Raw genomic sequence first — 21261 nt, 5'->3', positions numbered from 1 at the left:
TTTGTAAAAGGCAGAGTCCTCTCACCCTCCTTGCAGTATGCGCACCAACAGATCTTCATCATTCACGTTGACAGCTCTATGCAAGTGTTCGCTACTTATGGGTTCTCCTGAAGAAAGTAGATGGAAAGCGGTCATCCAAAATATAGTGAAAGGAGATTCATTCCAGCTTACTTCTCCTGCGGCCTCGAGTGGAAGTCCATGTTCACCTCTAAGAAGGCACCTGGCAGCTTCACCGAGTGTCTCTTACATGACATACTCCCCTCCTCCTTTTACTGAAAAAAGACCTTGTTTTCACATACTAAGAGAAGAACATTTAGACTGTCCTAAAGGCTTGGGACGTTTTCAAGTTATAAAAGCACTGCTGTGTGGATGTTATTTTGATATTCGAAAAATAAACCTTTAGATTTCTTAAGACTTCATAAACGTCTCTTATGAGCAAGGGAAAGTTCCACCATCATCTCGATGGGCTGGTTTTGTTTGCCAGGGAGTCACTAAGCCATGTGAACAACAAACAAGAAAAGACAGATGGTTTTAACATTGGGAACCCACCCCGTCAGTCCTTCCCTGGGAACATAACATCCACTTCGGCCTTGTGGGGGCAGAAGGGCTCGTACCCAGAGAGGTGGGACATGGTGAGAAAGCCTCACAGTGGGGGCAAGCCTGCCAAGTGGGGGAGAGCCCGGGAAGGGTCCTGAGAAACAGTAGCAGAGCAACAGGACAAGAGAGGCCCTTGGTGCAGTGACTCCTCGTGGAAGAGAATGGGGCCGAAGCTCAAAGAGGAGCCATGTGAGAGTGCAGAACCATGTGAAAGAAGCCGTCCAGCAGGACGTTTATTTCACGGCTTCACGTGTTTCAGCTTCCATGACTTTCTACCTTTGTCGATGATCAAGTTTAAATGAGATAACACAAAGCACTAGACCAGCACCTGCACATTATTTAAGTGTCTTTAGCAGTAAGAAAAAAAAAAAATCCACATGCAATACAGGAGACGTGGGTTCAGCCCCTGGTTGGGAAGGTCCCCTGGAGAAGGGAATGGCAACCCTCTCCAGTATTCTTTCCAGGAGAATTCCATGGGCAGAGAAGGCTGGCGGGCTACAGTCCATGGAGTCTCAAAGAGTCGGACACGACCGAGCACATATACACACATGCAGGTAACAGGAATGGAGTGGCAGGTGCCCTGGCCCCAAGCAGGGTACCTTTCTTCTGCCTGGTGTCCAACCTCCCACACACAAGTAGCATCCTACCTGCCCCCACAGGCATCGAGCTGATAATGCCTGGCTTCCGTCATGTCAAAGGGCTCGTTCATCTAACATGTCTAAGGAACTTAGTCATATAGGGATGGGAGGGTTGGACCATAAAGAAAGCTAAGCACTGAAGAATTGATGCTTTTGAACTGTGGTGTTGGAAAAGACTCTTGAGAGTCCCTTGGACTGCAAAGAGATCCTACCAGTCCATCCTAAAGGAAATCAGTCGTGAATATTCATTGGAAGGACTGATGCTGAAGCTGAAACTCCAATACTTTGGCCACCTGATGTGAAGAACTGACTCCTTAGAAAAGACCCTGATGCTGGGAAAGATTGAAGGCAGGAAGAGAAGGGGATGACAGAGGATGAGATGGTTGGATGGCATCACCGACTCTATGGACATGAGTTTGAGCAAGCTCAGGGAGTTGGTGATGGACAAGGAGGCCTGGCGTGCTGCAGTCCATGGGGTGGCAAAGAGTCGGAGACGACTGAGCGACTGAACTAAGTAATGTCCATCCCCAGTCTTCACTCTAGGGGGCACCAGAGAGAAAGAGACACACACTGGCTCCTCTCCTATCCTTCATGCTGTGGGGCTGACTTTCAGCTGTTATATTCTCAACTCTGAAAGAAAACATCCCCCGCAACCATCTTCTCGCATCGCACCTCAAGCTGCCTCCTGGGGCTCACCCCACACCTTACCCTCCCTCTGACATCCAGCTGGCAGAGGTCCCTGGTCACCTGTGCCAGTAGAGAAACGGTCCAGGGCAGCTCCCAGCTCTGGAGCCCCTTTCCTGCCAGTTTCCCAGGACGAGTCTCCCTGGACAGAGTACAAGCCGGGAAACAGAGGGGCAGAGGAATGAGTGGATCCCTATCAGAATGACCTTCAGCTGACACCCTTTCTTCTGTTCTGGTAAAATAAATTTAAGCCGAGTGAGAATTGTTCTTGAAACAACCATGTTGGCTGCTTGAGCTTGCCAACCTCCTCAAGACGTCTCAGCTACGTTATACTTCCTTTCCATCATCCCACACGTAGTTTTAGACCCAGGGCCTTAAATAAAAGCAGCACGATAAGCCATCAGAGGGCAAGGCCCACAGCCGGCCCTGGCCTTTGGAGAGGGGTCATCTCCAGCCCCTTGGTTTTTGGAGGGGCGATGGGAGGACACAGAGGTTTGCTCCCCAGGGGACATTTAGTGAAGTCTGGTGATATTGTGACTGGTTGTCACAACTTAAGGGTTGGTACTAGTGGCATCTAGGGGCTGGAGGCAGGGATGCCTCTAAACACTCTGCAGACCAGGGTAGCCCCACAACCTGAATTATCCAGCCCCAGACACCAACAGTGCAGAGGCTGAGAGTTGGACAGACTTAAAATGATCTATCCTTTAGTGAGCAAATGAAACCCAAAGTTCCCTTTCCCTCTCCCTTCCTGGAAAGGAGAAGGATGGTGTGGTGGGTAAGTCCGTTACTGCACCAAAACAACCCCACCCCTGTGAATCGCAAACTTCAATCGCCACTAAAAACACAAAAATACATGATTTGAATGGAATCGTTTAGAGGAACATAGGAATTGTGTTAGTCGCTCAGTTGTGCCCAACTCTTTGCGACCCCATGGACTGTAGCCCGCCAGGCTCCTCTGTCCATGGAATTCTCCAGGCAAGAGCACTGGAGCGGGTTGCCATTGCCTTCTCCAAAACTGTCTAGACGAACATAGGAAGCTCCTCCTATTTCTACTGAATTTTAAAGTATGGTATCCTAACTCGATCCTATTAAGTGAATCTAGGACTTTACACGATGCTTTTAGATCCTCCTTCAGACCATAGACCAGGACAAGAAAGGCTGAGGGAGTCGTCCAAGGAAGGAGTGTGGAGCTTGACTAGATGCTGACATAGCTGACCAGTCCACTCTAAGCTTTCACTCTTACTAAACGTTGGGTACAAGCAGACATCTTAAATACACACCTATGAACCCCAACTCCTGCCAAGTGTGAAGGGAAAGGGGAGGCCTAATAGCAGCCTTCAGAAATGTGTTGACTTCTTGGAATGTGAAGGGAAGTCCGAAAAGCACACACAGCGCCCAGCACAGTGCCCCCTGACCACCTCCAGCCCACACTGCCCCTCTTCTCTGCCCCAGGACACCTCTCCTTGTGTGGGCCCTCCCCCTCCCAGCCAAGGAGCTCTGCAGCAGGCAAATATCAGAAAATGAAGGAAGTTCATTTCACGCTTAGAAGCTTGAGGACCACGCATAGCAGAGACCAGGGTATCATGATATTAGGATGTAATTTAAATAAATGTCCCCGGAGGCTCAGCCGGTAAAGAATCTGCCTGCAATGCAGGAGACCCAGGTTTGATCCCTGGGTCGGGAAGATCCCCTGGAGAAGGAAATGGCAATCCACTCCAGTATTCTTGCCCAGAGAATCCCATGGGCAGAAGAGCCTGGTGGGCTACAGTCCATGGGGTCACAAAGAGTCAAACACAACTCAGCAGCTAACAACACGTTGCCTGTCCTGGCTTCTGTAACGGGTCATCAGCGCCCTCTGAACTCATTCTGAGAACAAAGGGACACCTCATAGAAGAGAAGGAAAACAACATAATTGCTCACTACGCCCTGCTCGCTGAGCTCCAGCAAAAGGAAGCAGTAACTGCCATCAGGGATGGAAGTTCTGTCTCAGCATTAACTCACTGACCCTCTCAGAGCCCTGCCAGGAAGGCAAAGAGGAACTGAGTATGACCACCAGCCCCGACAGGGACCACCAAGGCTTGAAAGGTCTGCCTGGTTACAGGAATTGACAGAGAAACAGAAGAGAAATGCAAAGACTCTTGTGTGCAGGGCAGAGCAGCTCCTCCCATTCCCACTCTAGGCAGGAGTCATGAAGAACAGAGAGGAAATCCCAGGGTGAGCAGAACGTTTCAGTCCACCGCCCCCAAGCCCTTCAAGACACCGTGGGTCTGGCCCAAGGGACTGCGTCAGTACGTTCAACAGAACATGACAAAGGCAGGCTTTGCATCTGTGGGTCTGTTCCTCTGATGTTGACCCCGGGTGCCACAATTCCAAATACTGAACTGATGCTGCTGGCGGTGAGCACCCACGAGTGTTAGACGGGTGGCACTGGTCAGGTGGGACCTCGGGAGGGGACACCTGGCCAGGAGGAGGGGGGGACAGAGAAGCATTTGGGAGCCTCAGCTCACGTTCTCTAGGAGGGTCATTTAGCTGCAGATGCCCTGGCAGATATTGAAGCGGGGTGATAACACCTTTCTTGGTGGAATTTAAGTCTCTATTAAAAACAGTGAATAAATGATGAGCTCATTGGGGAAAATATTTGCCAATTAAGAAGCAGCAGCTGTTTTTCTTTCTTTTTAAGGGCCCAACTGATTAAAATTGCATGCCTCATTTAAGCAAGAGTCTCGCGTACTTTACCTGGGGAAGGAAAAAAAAAAAAGGCTGAGCATCCTTTATTCAAGCAAAGTACATGCTTTTGTGATTCATTAAAACACTTTCAAACCGAATGCAAATTATCAACCCACAGAAGCATTTTCGCTTGTTTTATATAATGCGCACGTTTTAAATTCTTTGTTTAGCATAATCTGCCTCCTTAGGAGAGTCTGCTTTGTATATTATAGTAACAGCCTAAGCGAGCAGTAGCCAGCCAGAAGGAAGAGGTACCCGATCCTCCCACCCGGGAGAGGGCCCTGAGGTCCCGTGCGCGTCCTGGACGCAGGCGCGTCCACTGTGACCAGACGCCCGGCTCCCAGGGCATCGCCAGGAGCCTCGTGTCCAGCTCACCTTCATCCCTGCAGGAGGCCTTGTCTCTCAACCCGCGGAAGCCATGGACCACAGTGACAAAGGCTTTGGACCACTGGACCAGCTATCCATGGCTGCCTCTCCAAAGTCCAGTCGGCAAGGAGAAGGCACACCGGGCTTGCAGCACCGCCACTGTCAGCTGACAGACCAAGAGCTATGGCGGGTGGCGGTCCTCTGTCTTCCTAGAAGAACTCCAGGTGGTGGCCTGACTCCCCATAGCCTCTGGCCACAAGGCCCAGGAGCCCCTGCCCTGGCTTCAGTGGGATACTAAGGATGCCAGTGGCCACCAGAGGCCCCTCTGCATCTGGTTCTGCTCTCCTGGCAGGTTCAGGGGCACCTCCCCAGCCAGTGGGAACCAGAACCACCTCCTGAGACACGCAGGAAAGCAAGCCGAGCCAGTCAGAGCATCTCCTCCTCCTCCCGGGTCTATCTTGGGGCATTTTGTTCACTATCCGCCCACACGTGTCTTAAGGATCTTCTATAATTAGACATGACTAACCCATCACCCTCGTCCTTCAGTGCACAGTAGGTGGAAGCCAGGAAAGACGAATGACTATGTAAAATAAGAGGCAATGGAGTGTTGCTAGAGGCGGGGAGACCCTGAGACACGGCTCTGTACTGGGGGAGGACCTGAGTGCCCGGCAGGCCAGGGGCAGCCCCACGAGGACCCACCCGGAGCAGAGCTCTGCCCCTGGAGTGGACTCGACAGGCCCAGGAGTGGAGGGGAGGGTGCCCCAGAACGCAGGGGTGGAGCCCCTGGAAGGCAGCAGGGAGCTGAAGGCCGGCCTGGGGGAGCCGCCTGCCCCAAAGCTGGCCCCCGGAGCCTCTCTTCACCCTATGGGCTCCCTTCACCCGTGTTTCTCCTCTCTGCTCTCCTCCCTTCTCTATGCCTTCTCCCAGCGCACAAAGAGCTAACACAGGTCTGCCTTTTCTTTCCCCTAAAACACTCCAGGAGCTCAACAGCTTCCACAGAAAAGCAAGTGCGTTCATCCTCTCCAGCTTCAGGGCCAAGCCGTCTTTTCTGACCAGAATCTTCGGAATTGACCATTTCATGTCAGAAGCCTTGTCTGAAACTAAATTTCTTCACGATCAGCTGAGCACTGTTTAGGGGGTATACATGATGTCACCACTCTTAGCTTTAACTAAATTCTCAGCTTGCTAAGCTGAGATCCAACCCCTTCATGGCCCCCATGCAATGGAAGCTGTTATGAACCAACTCAAAATCTGAATGATCTTTCCTGCACACAAGAACTTCCATGAGTAAAGGCCTTACAGACACGACTGAAACTCACTGAAAACGTATACACCCATATTCAAGCCAAATGCTACACTGAATGAAACTTGAAAATAACATTTAACTCACAAGAGGTGGATTCCCTTTACGCAACCAAGAAAAAGGTTTGTCTGTGTTTTCAGTGGGTGGGCCGGGAGGAACACTTCTGACCATTTTAATCTTCACAGCATTCTAGTTCAAAGATGTCACTGCGTTATAGACACACACCTTCAAAATGCTTTAAAATACCGATCACAGGGCTTCCCTGGTGGCTCTGTAGTGAAGAATCAGCCTGCCAGTGCAGGGGAAAGTCAAAGTCGCTCAGTCGTGTCCGACTCTTTGTGACCCTGTGGACTATGCAGTCCATGGAATTCTCCTGGCCAAAACACTGGAGTGGGTAGCCTTTCCCTTCTCCAGGGGATCTTCCCAACCCAGGGATCAAACCCAGGTCCCCCACATTGCAGGTGGATTCTTTACCAGCTGAGCCACCAGGGAAGCCCAGCCAAGGGGCACAGGTTCGATCCCGGGTCTGAGAAGATCCCACAGGCCTCGGGGCAACGAGGCCCATGGACCGCAACTACTGAGCCTGTGCTCTGGAACCCGGGAACTGCAACTACAGAAGCCTGTGCACCCTAGAACCTGTGTGTGCTCTGCGGCAAGAGAAGCCACCGCAATGAGAAGGCCGCTACGGCAATGAAGAGTCATCCCACTCGGTGCAGCTAGGGAAAGCCCATGCAAATTAATGCGGACCCAGCACAGCCAAAAATAAATAAACCTTTAAAAGGGAAAGTATGATCACAGAAAATATTTACACTCCTAAATCGGCCTCTCACCCCTCCCCGACTGCGTCCCCACACACGTGTGTCCCCCCCCCACATGTCCTCACCCACGACATCCCCAGGAACCAGGTTTATGCGTCAAGTCATGACGATGCACTGACGTTGTCTCAAAGAGACAAAATGCCCAAGCAGACCTCTCCCCTGAGGTCACCCAGGCGGGCAGCCTGCTTCTCGGCCTGGGAACCCTTGGGGCAGCCCACATGCCCCCTGGCTTGTTTCCTAAGAAAGGTGACGTCATCCCAGGGTAGCACCAGCCAACACAAAAACACATTTGTTTGAGCATAAGGCGACTTCCCTTGTGGGATGGCCAGGCCCGGCCAGTGAACAATGTTATCACGGCGTTCAAAAACGGAACGGTTTCTGCGTGCGGTCAGGCCGAGCAGAAAGCAGAGCATCTTCCCCTCCACGCCGGCCGGTCACCATTAGACAAATGGGCTCCGAGTTCTGAATACTCACGGGTCGTGGACACCGAGACCACCGGGCTGTACGCGTACTCTCCGGAGGGGCTGGTGACCTTCAGCCGAAATCGGTACAGGGTCCGCGGTTCCAGGCCTTCCACCACGTGCTTGGTCGCGTAGCCCCTAGACGGAAGGGAGACCCGCAGTGAAGACAGCCGGTCATGGAGGCTGCGTCCTCTGGAGCTACCAGAAGGGCGGGTGGAAGGGTTTCTGAGCATTGACTACCCCCAGTACGGAGCTCACCTGAATGGACGGCCGTCTCTCACCTTGGGCTGAACTCCTGGGCACAAAGGACAAACCAGGCTCCGCTCCTGCCCCCCGGGTGCCCTCCACCCCAGTCTCCCTCCCGCAGGCAGACACTCAGCTGGCACGTGACTGTGGAGTAAGTCCCCTACACGAGAACCTTCAAGCTGTGAACTCGCAAAGACGTGGGTCCCATCATGCCCGTTGTTAGTTCACATGTCTGGCGTACATGGTCACGTACGCTCTTCAGGAGGCTGTGCTTTTGTGTACTCTTGTTTGCTGAGTTATGTATCATTTACGTGAAAAGCGTGACAACCCTGTTACCGTACTATAGAGCCGGTTGTGCTGGTTGGACTTTGCTGGACTCAAAGTGGACTTATCGACTCGCTCTTGGAATGGACCTCACTCGTATGTAAGGGACTTACTGTACTGTGGACAAGTGGTCACGTTGACCCGTGATATCTGTCCTCAAATGGCCAAGCTTCACAACTGGAAGCTAAGCTCGGCAGTCCGAGAGCACACAGGAGCTTCCTGGGTGGGGGTTTTGAGCAGGCGGACAAGGCTATCCGTGGCGGCTGTGGCCCCACTGCGGGCAAAATGCCCCTGCAGGGAGAGGACGTGAGGAAGAAGAGGGTGTGAGGAAGGAGGGGACGTGAGGAGGGAGCCGCTGGGGAGATGGGTGGTACAGGAAGGGTGCTCTCATCACGCCCCGCGGTCCGTCTCAACTGGGAAACATTTGCGGGAAGTGGGTGCTGAACATTTGGAGGACAGAAAGCTGGCCAGAGGCTGCGACGGAAACCTGCAGGCCTCCGGAGGCAAGGGCGGGGATCAGAGCATTTGGAGCCGCAAAACAAGCCCCGGGAAAGGCAGGCAGGCCGTGCTGCCGGCTGAGGGCTCGGAGAAGGTGCCAGGAGGCAGGGCCAGGGGCCTGTGTGTTTGACTCGCCACGCTTTCTAGGACACCAGGTCTCCAAAAGCCCACGGACTTGTATGTCATCCAGCGGTGCTCCCAACCTCGAGTTGTCCACGGATGCCCCCTGCTATCCTCCTTCTCTCACATCCCGCGCCTGGTCCACCAGCAAAAGTTTTCAAAACGGTCTTTAAAACCCTGAATTCACCACTGTGTTGTCTCCCACCTAAATTATTACAGACGCTGCACAGTTAATCCTCCCTGCTATGGCCACCTCAGCTCCTCCCTCAGCAGCCAGACTGACCCTCCTGGGGCAAGACCACCACATCTGCCACGGTTTATGGGGGCCTGGTGGCTTCTCCCCTGGCATAGGGGCGGCCCCCAGGACCCCAGGGGTCTCCTCCCTGGCCCAGCCCCTGTCACCCCTCTCATTCACACCACTGCTCAGCATTTCTGGAACTCCAGGCATTTTCACCAGCTGTGTCTTCTGCCCGGGACGTTCTTCCAGACACGCACAGATACCCCTCCCTTGCTCCTTCACACAGATGTCACCCGCTCAGTGAAGCCTTCTTCACCTCCACGCCAAGCCCCCAGCTTCTCCTCCTCAGTACTCACCACCATCCAACACACTCTGTTTTCACTTCTGCCCCTTCCTTATCATTCATCTTCCTCATCACGAGGGAGGAATTAGGATCTGTTTGTCCAGTGCGGTATCCCCAGCAACCAGAACAATGTCTGGCATATAGAAGGTGCTGATTGAATGAATGAATGAGATGCATGATACGGGAAATGACTATTGGAGGAATTTAGAGGGATAGATAACAGGAGAGCAAAAGGAACGTCTCAGTCAAGACAGAACCTGACTTGGGTGGAGGGAAGGATGGAGCAGGGTGGGAGGGAAGATTGGTTTGAACAGGGAAAACAGCTGAACACACGTGCAAGAAAATTCAAGGCGTCGTCCAAGGACGTGAAGCAGATTTCACTGGAAGGTTCGTGCTCAGAAATAAGAGACAGGAAGAAAGGCAGGTGGTGGGCAAAGTGAAGAGCATCAAATGTTAGTCTGCAGGAGTCTGACCTTCATCCTGCAAGCAATGGAAACGCATTGCAGACAACATGACAAGAGGAAGGTTAAAAAAGAAAATGTGGGATTTGGACAATCACACAGCAACTAAAAGGGATGTGGACAATTACATCAGCCACTGTGGACAGCTGGAGGACCTGGGGACTCAGCAGTGGACAACTCAGAAAACAGATCCTCCTTGCAACCTCGCGAGGGATGTGCTGGAGTCGAATGAGAGACAGCACCGAAAGGATGTGCAGAGGGAGAACTCACAAAAGCTAGATCGTGGGCTGTGAGAAGGGGCACCCGCGTCAGATGACGGCACCCATCCTAGACTGGCTGGTGGAGCAGAAGAACAGAAAGTGACGGCTCGAAACGAAGTTCTTAAACCCACAAGCCCAAGGTCAGGTAGTCTAGATTGCCGCTTTTTTAAAGAAAGGCATTTCCTAGTTTTAACGACACACCTGGGGGGAAAGGGATGGAACCAAGAAAAGAGGTCAAGATTAACGTGGTCTCACTCTGCCACCTAGTGTCAAGGCTTGTGCTAATCCTCTGAGATAGCTTGAGCATCTCACACTGATAGCTCAGGGTTGGGGGTCTGAAGGCCTCCGGGACAGGTCCTGAAACACGAGGCAACCAACCAGCTGAGCTTCCAGGCCAGGCAGCACTCAGACCTCTGAGAAACCCAGGCTGGAGGCCAGTGGACATGACTGCGCACACAGCACAGGAGAAATGGAGGCAGGAAGTAAAGGAGCCCCTAGGAGAGCCCCACCTGACGTCTCCAAGCTCGGCTCATGGTACTGAGAGAGACAGCAGGAAAGAAATTGGATCTTTTTCTGTCTATATAGGGATACTTATATCATCTTTCATGCTTTAGGGTGGATTTGTTTGTTTTTTTCATGTAAGTGCATGCATTTTTTTTTCTCTAGGTACAAAGAATCATTCATCAAATCGCCAGGATACCGTGGTTTGGGTTTGCACCCTCACCACAATGCCACCTTGAGCGAAGTCCAGCCAAGCACTGCGACTGTTCTGCATCACGGCTTCATCGTCACCAGGATGATGACTCTGCCCTACAGCTCTCCCTGACGTCCCCACTGGGGAAAGCGTAAGAAGTTCGTGGGATCACTCTGAACGATTTCTCACAGCCAGATGTGAAGCTGCGATTATGTCAAAATTAAAAGTTACATCTAAAACCATACTGGTACCTCATTTTCAGTCTTCTTCCTGAAATACAAAGTCATTTTACAAGCAGTAGACCTGGCAAAGGAAGAAATAGGGATTAGAGTAAAAGCTAAGGGCCACGGCGGGGAACAAATGACTTCTTGATACAGGTATTTTGAGGGCCTCCTGTGTGCCGACACTGTCTGGGAGCTGGGGAGAGAGCCTGAAGCAAAGCAGGAATCTTACCTGCCTCTCGTGGAGTTTAGATGCTGGGGTGGTGGGGGAGACAGAAAATGAAGAGACCAACAGCAAAGTGACTCCAGCAGAGCCAGACGTCACGAGAAAATGAAACCCGGTCACAGCAGAGAAGACAGCGGGCTGGAAGGAAGGCTGCCTCGGGGAGCCTCTTGAGGAGGGGCCAGTATTTGATATGACACATGCATGATGTGGAGGAACCAGCTGTGTTACAAACAGAAGGAGCACTTTGCCGGTGGCGGAGTGGATAAGAGTTCGCCTGCCAAAGCAGGGGGCACGGGTTCGATCCCTGGTCCCAGAAGATTCCACATGCTGCTGAGCAATTAAGCCTGTGTGCTGCAAGTACTGAGCCCATGCGCCACAGCTGCTGAGCCTGCACGCCTAGTGCCTGTGCTCTGCCACTAGAAAAGTCATCTTGACGAGAAAAGTCACCTCATCTCCAGCGTACTGCAAAGAAGAGGAGCCCCCCACTCGCCGCAACGAGTGAAAGCCTGTGCAAAGCCGTGAAGATCCAGTGCAGCCACAAAAAATAAAATAAATAAATAAAAACAGAAGGAAACACATTCAAGGGGAAGGCGAAAAGCCAGGCCCGGATGGAGGCGAGAGGGAGGTGGCAGGTGGTTTGGAAGAGTCAGCGAGGGACCACTGATGCAACATGAGTGTCAGGGAGCTGTCACACCTGTGCCCAGGGCAGCCTGATGGGAACCTCATGCGGTTTCATCCAACTCTCCTCTGATTCTGTCTCCACATTTCGGATTTGAAATATACACCCTTAGAATATTTCAGAAGCCTACAGAGCTCTCAGAGGTCTAGGAGGTTTAATTTCAAAGCGACTGCTCACCCTTCTTTTCCAAAATTCATCCTTCACAGAAAGAGTGGATGCAAATGATGCTCTCTCATCCTTTTAATTTCAAAAAACAAGTCTTCTTGGAGACAACAGAAACCAATCCAGCTAATCAAGAAACCAAAGCAAAATATTAAGCAATTCAACATTGCACCTACGTATAAATGATACCGTAAGTGTGCAATTTGGGGTCCTCTTCTTCGATAGAAAACCTGAACCATTGTTCCTGGGGTCCCTGCCGCTTTGCTTTCTTCTCCAGATCCCAGTATAGTTCAATGCTGTGATGAGTCACTTTGCCCACAACAGGCGGATGAGGCTTTGAGGATGATGCGATTTCTAGAAAAGAAAAACGATACAGTATTTCAGGGCTCTTTTCCCATAAGGACAAGAGAGACTGGCTGAGTGCGTTATAGCTGCTCAAAGATCAGTTGTGTTTTCCTCTACATCAGGCATACTGTAGGTATGTCTCCCTATGGTTTGAAGAACCTTGGAAAACCGTTAAGTGATAGAAAATTCAGCTGATGCAGTGAGCTGCCACGTTCATCAACGAGGTGACTGCATCTTACCCATCGACCTCACACTTCATCCACGGACCTTTCCAAAAGGTTGGTTAACTTATGGAACAAATTAGGATGTTCTCTGAGCTGATGAAACACAGTTTGCCGCTACCATCCTTCATGAATTGGCTGGTGAGCAAAGTCAGTAGACAAATGAAAGCACTGGTCCAAATATTTGTAACACAGAGGACAAAGGGTTGATACCGATTCTATATAAACAGCTCTTACAAACTAACCAAGGGGAAAACCGAAAGGGTAATAATAACCACCAGGCAAAAGATGAGCAGTAGACAAGATAGTAAAGATAACCAACAATTTCCAAGAAGATATTTATATTGCCTAGTAGCCATTGAAATGGATAACAACGTCAGACACTTAAAAAGAACTTCAGAACTATTAAAAGTGACCATGAGGGGAAAGGACACTTATACATCAGTTGGGGTGGGATGGTGTGTGGAGTATGAATCCTAGCCTTTTTAGAAAGCAATAAGACAGCATCTATTAAAATTAGAAATACACACACCCTCCTCTGCCACCATGCCAGTCTTGGTAGACTCTCCCGCAGAAATCTGAGCACATCAGGACATATATATAGTATGAGGACATTAACTACTACAGCTTTTAGCCAATTACAGTGAAAAAAAGGAGATAGCCCGTTAACAACAGAATAGTCAAATAAATGATGGTATGTCCATAGCATGGAATATTACATGGCCTTTAAAAATACATTTGTTCTGCACTAGATGCCTTAAAAGTATTTCCAGAAGATATTGTTGAGGCAGAAGTCAAGATGTGGAGAAAAAGAGGATATTTCATTTCTGTAAAAGATGACAAGGGGCACAGCACACAGCAAGCTGTTCCATACCCAGTTGTTCTGTTTCATGTTACTTTCGTCTCCCCTGCTGGATTTTTAGGTCCTTAGGGCTGGGCCCTTGACTCACACTTCCTTTCAAACCTTTCCCTGTCCCTCAGAGTCTTTCAGGCCTCAAAACCTACCATTGTTATCAAGAGAAAACTCTAACTCGAAAAGATCCATGTGCCCCAATGTTCACAGCCACATTATTCACAACAGCCAAGACATGGAAGGAATCTAAGTGCTCATCAGCAGAGGAGTGGATAAAGAAGACATGGTACGTAGACACGATGGAACATTACCAAGTCGTAAAAAAGAATGAAACCATGCCATTTACAGCAAAGTGGAGGGACCTAGACGTTATCATATTAGGCAAAGAAAATCAGACAAAGACAACTATCATATGATATCGCTTCCAAGTGGAATCTAATATCTGATACAAGTAAGCTTGTTTACAATACAGAAAGAGACCCACAGAAATAGGAAGCAAACCTTTACCTACCCAAGGTGATAGGGAGAGAAGAGATGAATTGGGACTTTGGGAATTAACATCTACACACTCTTACGATTATACAATGGAAGTGACAAATAGATTCAAGAGATTACATCTGATAGACAGAGTGCCTGCAGAAATGTGGATTGCTGGTTCACAACACCTTATAGGAGGTGGTTATCAAAACCATCCCCGAGAGAAAGAAATGCAAAAAGGCAAAATGGTTGTCTGAGGAGGCCTTACAAATAGCTGAGAAAAGAAGAGAAGCAAAAGGCAAAGGAGAAAAGGAAGGATATACCTATTTGAATGCAGAGTTCAAAAGAAGAGCAAGGAGAGATAAGAAAGCCTTCTTAAGTGTGTGTGTTAATCACTTAGTCGTGTCCAATTCTTTGTGACCCCATGGACGGTAGCCCACCAGGCTCCTCTGTCTGAGGGATTCTCCAGGCAAGATACTGGAGTGGATTGCCATTTCCTTCTCCAAGGGATCTTCCCGACCCAGGGATTGAACCCAGGTCTCCTGCACTGCAGGCAGATTCTTTATCATCTGTGCTATAGGGAAGTCCCTTCTTCAGTGAAGAATGCAAAGAAACAGAGGAAAACAATAGAATGGAAAAGACTAGAGATCTCTTCAAGAACATTAGAGATACCAAGGGAACAGTTTCATGCAAAGATGGGCACAATAAAGGACAGAAACAGTATCAATCTAACAGAAGCAGAAGATATTAAGAAGAATACACAGAAGAACTAAACAAAAAAGATCTTCATGACCCAGATAACCACGATGGTGTGATCACTCACCTAGAGCCAGACTTCGTGGAGTATGAAGTCAAGTGGGCCTTAGGAAGCCATCACTATGAACAAAGCTAGTAGAGGTGACTGAATTCCAGCTGAGCTATTTCAAATCCTAAAAGATGATGCTGTTAAAGCACTGCACTCAATATGCCAGCAAATTTGGAAAACTCAGCAGTGGCTGGAAAAAACAGGACTGGAAAAGCTCAGTTTTCATTCCAGTCCCAAAGAAGGGCAATGCAAAAGAATGTAAAAACTACCACACAATTACACTCATCTCACACGCTAACAAAGTAATGGTCAAAATCCTTCAAGCTAGGCTTCAATAGCATGTGAACTGAGAACTTCCAGATATACAAGCTGGATTTAGAAAAGGCAGAGGAACCAGAGATCAAATTGCCAACATCCATTGGATCATATAAAAAGCAAGAGAATTTCAGAAAAACATATACTACTGCTTCACTGACTATGCTAAAGCCTTTGACTGTGTAGATCACAACCAACTGTGGACAATTCTTCAAGAGATGGGAATACCAGACAACCTTACCTGCCTCCTGCGAAATCTGTATGCAGATCAAGAAACAACAGTTAGAACTGGACCTGGAACAACAGACTGGTTCCAAATAGGAAAAGGAATACGTCAAGACTATATATTGTCCCCTTTCTTATTTAACTTATATGCAGAGTACATCATGAGAAATGCTGGGCTGGATGAATCACAAGCTGGAATCAAGATTGCCAGAAGAAATATCAATGACCTCAGATATGCAGATGACACCAGCCTTATGGCAGAAAGCAAAGAGGAATTAAACAACCTCTTGATGAAAGTGAAAGAAGAGAGTGAAAAAGCTGGCCTAAAACTCAACATTCAAAAAACTAAGATCATGGCATAAGGTTCCATGACTTCATGGCAAATAGATGGGGGAACAATGGAAACAGTGACAGACTTTTATTTTCTTGGGCTCCAAAATCACCGTGGATGGTGACTGCACCATGAAACTAAAAGACACTTGCCCCTGGGAAGAAAAGCAATGATAAACCTAGACAGCATATTAAAAAGCAGAGACATGAATTTCCAGAAAGGTCTGTATAGTCAAAGCTATGATTTTTTCCAGTAGTCATGTACGGATGTGAGGGTTAGACAATAAAAAATGCTGAGCGCCAAAGAATTGATGCTTTCAAACTGTGGTGTTGGAGAAGACTCTTGAGAGTCCCTTGGACAGCAAAGAGATCAAACCAGTCAATCCTAAAGGAAATCAACTCTGAATATTCATTGGAAGGACTGATGCTGATGCTGAAGCTCCACTAATTTGGCCACCTGATGTGAAGAGCCAACTCATTGGAAAAGACCCTGATGCTGGGAAAGATTGAAGGCAGGAGGAGAAGGGGGCAACAGAGGATGCGATGGTGGGATAGCATCACAGACTCAATGGACATGAGTGTGGGAAAACTCTAGGAGATGGTGAAGGACAGAGAAGCCTGGCATGCTGCAGTCCATGGGGTCTCAAAGACTTGGACACGACTGAACGACTGAACAACAAATGTATGACTGAACCACTTTGCTGTACATTTGCAACTAAGGCAACATTGTAAACTAACTACACTCTAATTTTTTTAATGTCATTGATTCCCCAATATTTATTATCCATAAAGAAAGGATCTTTTGCTTCCCCTTCAGCCAATATCTCAGGTAGTGACCCACCACATCTGGGACCCCGGGGCCTCCTGCAGTGTATCCCCATACCAACTGCCTTCTCCCAGCAAGACAAGGCTGCCCTGATCCTGCTTTGCCAGGAGGATGGACAGCCAATTTCCTTTACATTTAGATCCCAGAGATCTAGCAGGCAGTCTGCAAGCTCATTCTTTAAAATGTTTTCTTCCTAGTATTTATTGAACGCATTGCTTGATGGAATTAGAGAAAGCTGGGTTTGAATACTGGCTCTGAATCAGAGATGAAAACAGTGCTTGGTGACAATATATAAGAAGCATCTAAATAAACTATGGGATATTCCAGACCAATGGTATCCTAAGTCGCGTCCAACTCTTGTGACCCCATGGACGGTAGCCCGCCAGGCTCCTCTGTCCGTGGGATTCTCCATGCAAGAATAGTGGAGTGGGTTGCCATTTCCTTCTCCGGGGGAATCTTCCCGACCCAGGGATCGAAACCAGGTCTCCTGCATCGCAGGCGGACTCTACACACTGAGCTACAAGGGAAGCCCACACAGCAGCTAAAAGGAAGTAGTTTTCCATGCAATGCAAATCTCAAATGAGTGTGTAAAAGCACAGGTTCAGAGGATACACTGCATTGTCTGTATGTATCTTTTTAAAACGTACAACACTATATATAAACTACACAACTATAACTATAGTTTATAAATATAGAGATACAGTGAAAGTTGGAAAACACTGACAAATGTACATCGCCAGGAGAGAGCGCTCTTAAAAAGAGCCAGGGAAAGGATGAGGTAAGCTGGGGCGGGAGGGTGACTCACCACTGCGTTTGTAAGGTTTCATGTCATTGAGAATTTAAGGCATATATGGCAAAACATTAACCTTTGAAACCTAGGTGGCCCACTGGGGCATATTACGATTTTCAATAATTTTGGTGTATTTGAAATATCTATTTTTAAGAAATAACTATACAAATAAATGATATACATCACTTTTGTGGGGCTATTGGTTTTCTTAGCGAAACGTAGTTCAGTGTTTTAAATACTAATTCAAACACATGGGGAGAGGAACTAATGATCACATACCACATGTCGGGGACACAGGTCTTTCAACATGAGTCATTTCATTCAATTTCTGCAACTCTGACTGCGGAACAGCATGGTGCCTTTCATTGTGACATTGTTAACTGAACAGCTCTTTTCTTTGTCAGAGCCTCCTAAAACTATTCAGAGGCTCCTTAAACCTTGCAGAGACCAGGATGGGCAGACTGTTATGAATTACCCTCCCAATAAGTAGAAGCTGAGTACAGTTTCAGTTCCAGAGACATCCAGCTTAAAAAATTGGGATTAACATATACATGCTACTATATATAAAACAGATAACCAATAAGGACCTACTGTATACCACAGGATTGTCTCAACTCCATATTCTGTAATAACTGTTAAGGGAAGACAATCTGTGGAATATATATGCGTGTATGTGTGTGTAACAATCACAGTGCTTTATACCTGAAATGAACACAATATTGTAAATCAACTAATTTCAATATTTTTTTTAAAGACAAAAAAAAAAATCAATGATCCCATTGGAAATCAAGAAAGGTAAGAAATTCTTGGGACTTCTCTGGTGGTCCGGTGGTTAAGAATCCGCCTTCCCAAGCAGGGGATGCAGGTTCTACCCCTGGTCAGGGAACTAAGATCTCACACACCGTGGGGCAACTCAGCCCTCACAGAACAACTAGAGAAGCCTGCTCACTGCAACAAAGACTGAGTACAGACAAAATTAAAAAAAAAAAAAAAGTAAGAAAATCTAAATGAATGCCCAGTTTCAAAAGGGGCAAATCAAATGGTTCACAGACTTATATGAGAAACAAAAAGACAACATGCCCGGTTTTGCGTGTTTCTCACGCCTTGTTCTTTACCACTGATGGGCAAATAACCAGAGGCCTCTATCCATCAGCCTGGCATGGCCACGGATGCTCCACTGCCTCCCGACCCAGCAGTGTGCCCACTGCCAGCTGCAGGGACGAGACGGGGTCAGAACCCTCCCTGTTCATCATCACCCCCTCCAGCTCCGGTACCCTGGAAAAGGTGTGGTGTGTAGAAAGTTGATTTATTGTTACTTTTTAAAGAAGTGATTCCAGTTTCTCAACTCCACAACCTCTCCCAGGTTCAGCACTCGTGAATGAAGACTGCGTGGAGGCACAGCCATTATAGCAGCCCACCTGACCGAGCCCAAGACAAGACGTGACTCGCCGGGAACCCCAAAAGTTAGTGCACTAACCCGCATGATGCTCTCCATCTTCTTTACTGTGAAGCATGACTTAACAAGATCCACATCTCCAGCCACACAAGGGCTGCTTCTGGCAGAAAACCATGAATGCCAGACAGTACCCAGATGGGCTTCCCGGGTGGCTCAGCGGTAAAGAATCTGCCTGCCAGTGCAGGGAGCTCAGGTTTGATCCCTGGTCAGGGACACAACTGAGAAACTAAACAACAACAATAAAAAAAATCTCAGACGCAGAGAGGGTTAATTTGCCCAGGGTCACAAAGTGCTAACTGGAAGAATCATGATGAAAACACAGCCCACCTGGCTTTTCAAAATTGTATTAAATTGTCTCTTAGGAACAGAGGGGCTTCCCTGATAGCTCACTTGGGAAAGAATCTGCCTGCAATGCAGGAGACCCCGTTTCGATTTCTGGGTCGGGAAGATCCACTGGAGAAGGGATATGCTACCCACTCCCAGTACTCTTGGGCTTCCCTGGTGGCTCAGCCGGTAAAAGAATCTGCCTGCAATGCGGGAGACCTGGGTTCGATCCCTGGGCTGGGAAGATCCCCTGGAGAAGGGAAAGGCTACCCACTCCAGAATTCTGGCCAGGAGAATTCCATGGACTATATAGTCTATGGGGTTGTGAAGAGTCAGACACGATTGAGCGACTTTTACTTTTTAACTTTAGGAACAGAGACGTGATATGCAGACCCTGGGGTAAAAAAAAAAATATACTGTTGGTTAGATCTCCAGGTTTCCTCCAGCCACTCATTTTAAATCAGGGTTAAATTGGGAACTCATTTGAACTCCAAGGACACTTTTAAATGAGCAAAAGGAAATAACAAGAGAAAGGGAGATAATGAACCAGGTCATTATTTGAATGAGTGAAGGCTGGGGATGTGACACCGGAGAAGGAAGGGAGGGGGGCTCCCTCCCAGCCCTGGGTCAGGAAGGCTGTTCATTGGCAGGAACTTGGTCCATAAAGAGGAGGATTAGATGGTCTAGGAGGACCACAGGCAGAGGGGTTTGGTGATGTTCACCTTGACCCTGCGAAGTGGGTAGGAGACCAGCCAGGTGCCTCCTTATGTTTAGCATGAAATGCAGAGGAAAGGCTCTCAAATGTGAGTAAAATAATCAGTGATACAACTTATAAATATCTGGTTTTTTGTACCAGAGCAAGGAATAGGCACCCTGTAGGGAAAGTATACTCAACTGAGTCTACTCCCAATACATGAACAGATTTCTTTATTCTTAAATCTTGTCATCCTCAGGATTCACAGTGAAGCTGGAATTGCAAGGGGAGGTAAGTACCTCTAGGTCAATAGCTCTGACTCACTGTACCCTGAGATGAACCTACCAGCTCTCGTAAGTAATAATACATCTTTCCCAAACTGACTACAGTCAACATTTTGGAAAACTCAAAAGCCCACCTTTTAGGTATTTATTTATTTAGCCAAGAAGTTTATGTCCACATTTGCATTTATATTTATCTAAATAGAAACACTATTTGGGGAATTGTTTTCATAATTTTATAAAATACACATACAACACACATACAAACACATAGGCATAGACACAATTTAGATGCTTTTTATACAGGAGTTTTAGAACTCTATTTTTCCTCATTATAAGTATCAGATCTTTTAAAATGTGCTTTTGTTTATTTAAGTCTGAAAACCAGTATCCAAATTTAGCCAATCACATAATCTTATGTCATAAACTCGGGCTTAAAGTTTAGCTTTTCTAAAGATTACTAACAAAAAGGAAAAAAAAAACTTTCAATTTTGCATCTTTCCTATAAAACAACTGGTAATTTCTTTCCATCATGGCAAATTTTTCTTACCTTAAAACTTTTCCAACAGAGAACAGACTGGTGCTTGCAAGAGGCCAGGTGGGGTGGGGGGGAATGAAAGTGGATTAAGGGGGTCAAAAGTTACAAACTTCCATCTACAAAATAATTAAGTCACGGGGATGTAACATATAGCATGGTGACTATAGTTAATATTGCATATTTGAAAGCTGGAGAGCCATAAAGTCTATCCTAAAGGAAATCAGTCCTGAATATTCATTGGAAGGACTGATGCTGAAGCTGAAGCTCCAGTACTTTGGCCACCTGAGGCGAAGAGCTGACTCGTTTGAAAAGACCCTGATGCCGGGAGGGACTGCGGGCAGGAGGAGAAGGGGACGACAGAGGATGAGGGTTGGATGGCATCACCGACTTGATGGACATGAGTCTGAGCCAGGTCCAGGAGTTGGTGATGGACAGGGAGGCTTGTTGTGCCGCAGTCCATGGGGTCGCAAAGAGTCGGACACGCCTGAGCGACTGAACTGAACTGCAGGGTAGAGGTGGCACTAGTGGTCAAGAGCCCGCCTGGCGATGCAGGAGACACAGCAGACCTGGGTTTGATCCCTGGGTCGGGAAGATTCCCTGGAGGAGGAAATAGCAACCCACTCCAGTATTCTTGGGATTCCCTGGTGGCTCAGACGGTAAAGCGTCTGCCCGCAATGCCGGAGACCCGGGTTCAATCCTTGGGTCGGGAAAATCC

The 21261-nt window shown here is 48.1% G+C and overlaps 1 protein-coding gene across 5 annotated transcripts in view; it reads right to left on the bottom strand.

Annotated features, from left to right (window-relative positions):
- Positions 1–21261, bottom strand: part of FANK1 (fibronectin type III and ankyrin repeat domains 1) — a 110661-nt gene that overhangs the window by 9163 nt on the left and 80237 nt on the right. For 3 of the 5 annotated variants that reach the window (XM_015460780.3, NM_001003904.3, XM_059881751.1), the window contains 3 exon segments: positions 12243–12420; positions 7608–7732; positions 26–107 (listed from right to left, as the gene is read on the bottom strand). In XM_015460780.3, coding sequence (XP_015316266.1) covers positions 26–107; positions 7608–7732; positions 12243–12420 — 385 coding nt within the window. 5 annotated transcript variants of the gene reach the window in all.

This window comes from Bos taurus, chromosome 26 (assembly GCF_002263795.3).
Source record: "Bos taurus isolate L1 Dominette 01449 registration number 42190680 breed Hereford chromosome 26, ARS-UCD2.0, whole genome shotgun sequence".
In the NCBI taxonomy this organism is placed as follows: Eukaryota; Metazoa; Chordata; class Mammalia; order Artiodactyla; family Bovidae; genus Bos; species Bos taurus.
Note: the sequence above shows the minus strand (reverse complement) of the source record. Positions and strands in the feature narration are given on the sequence as shown.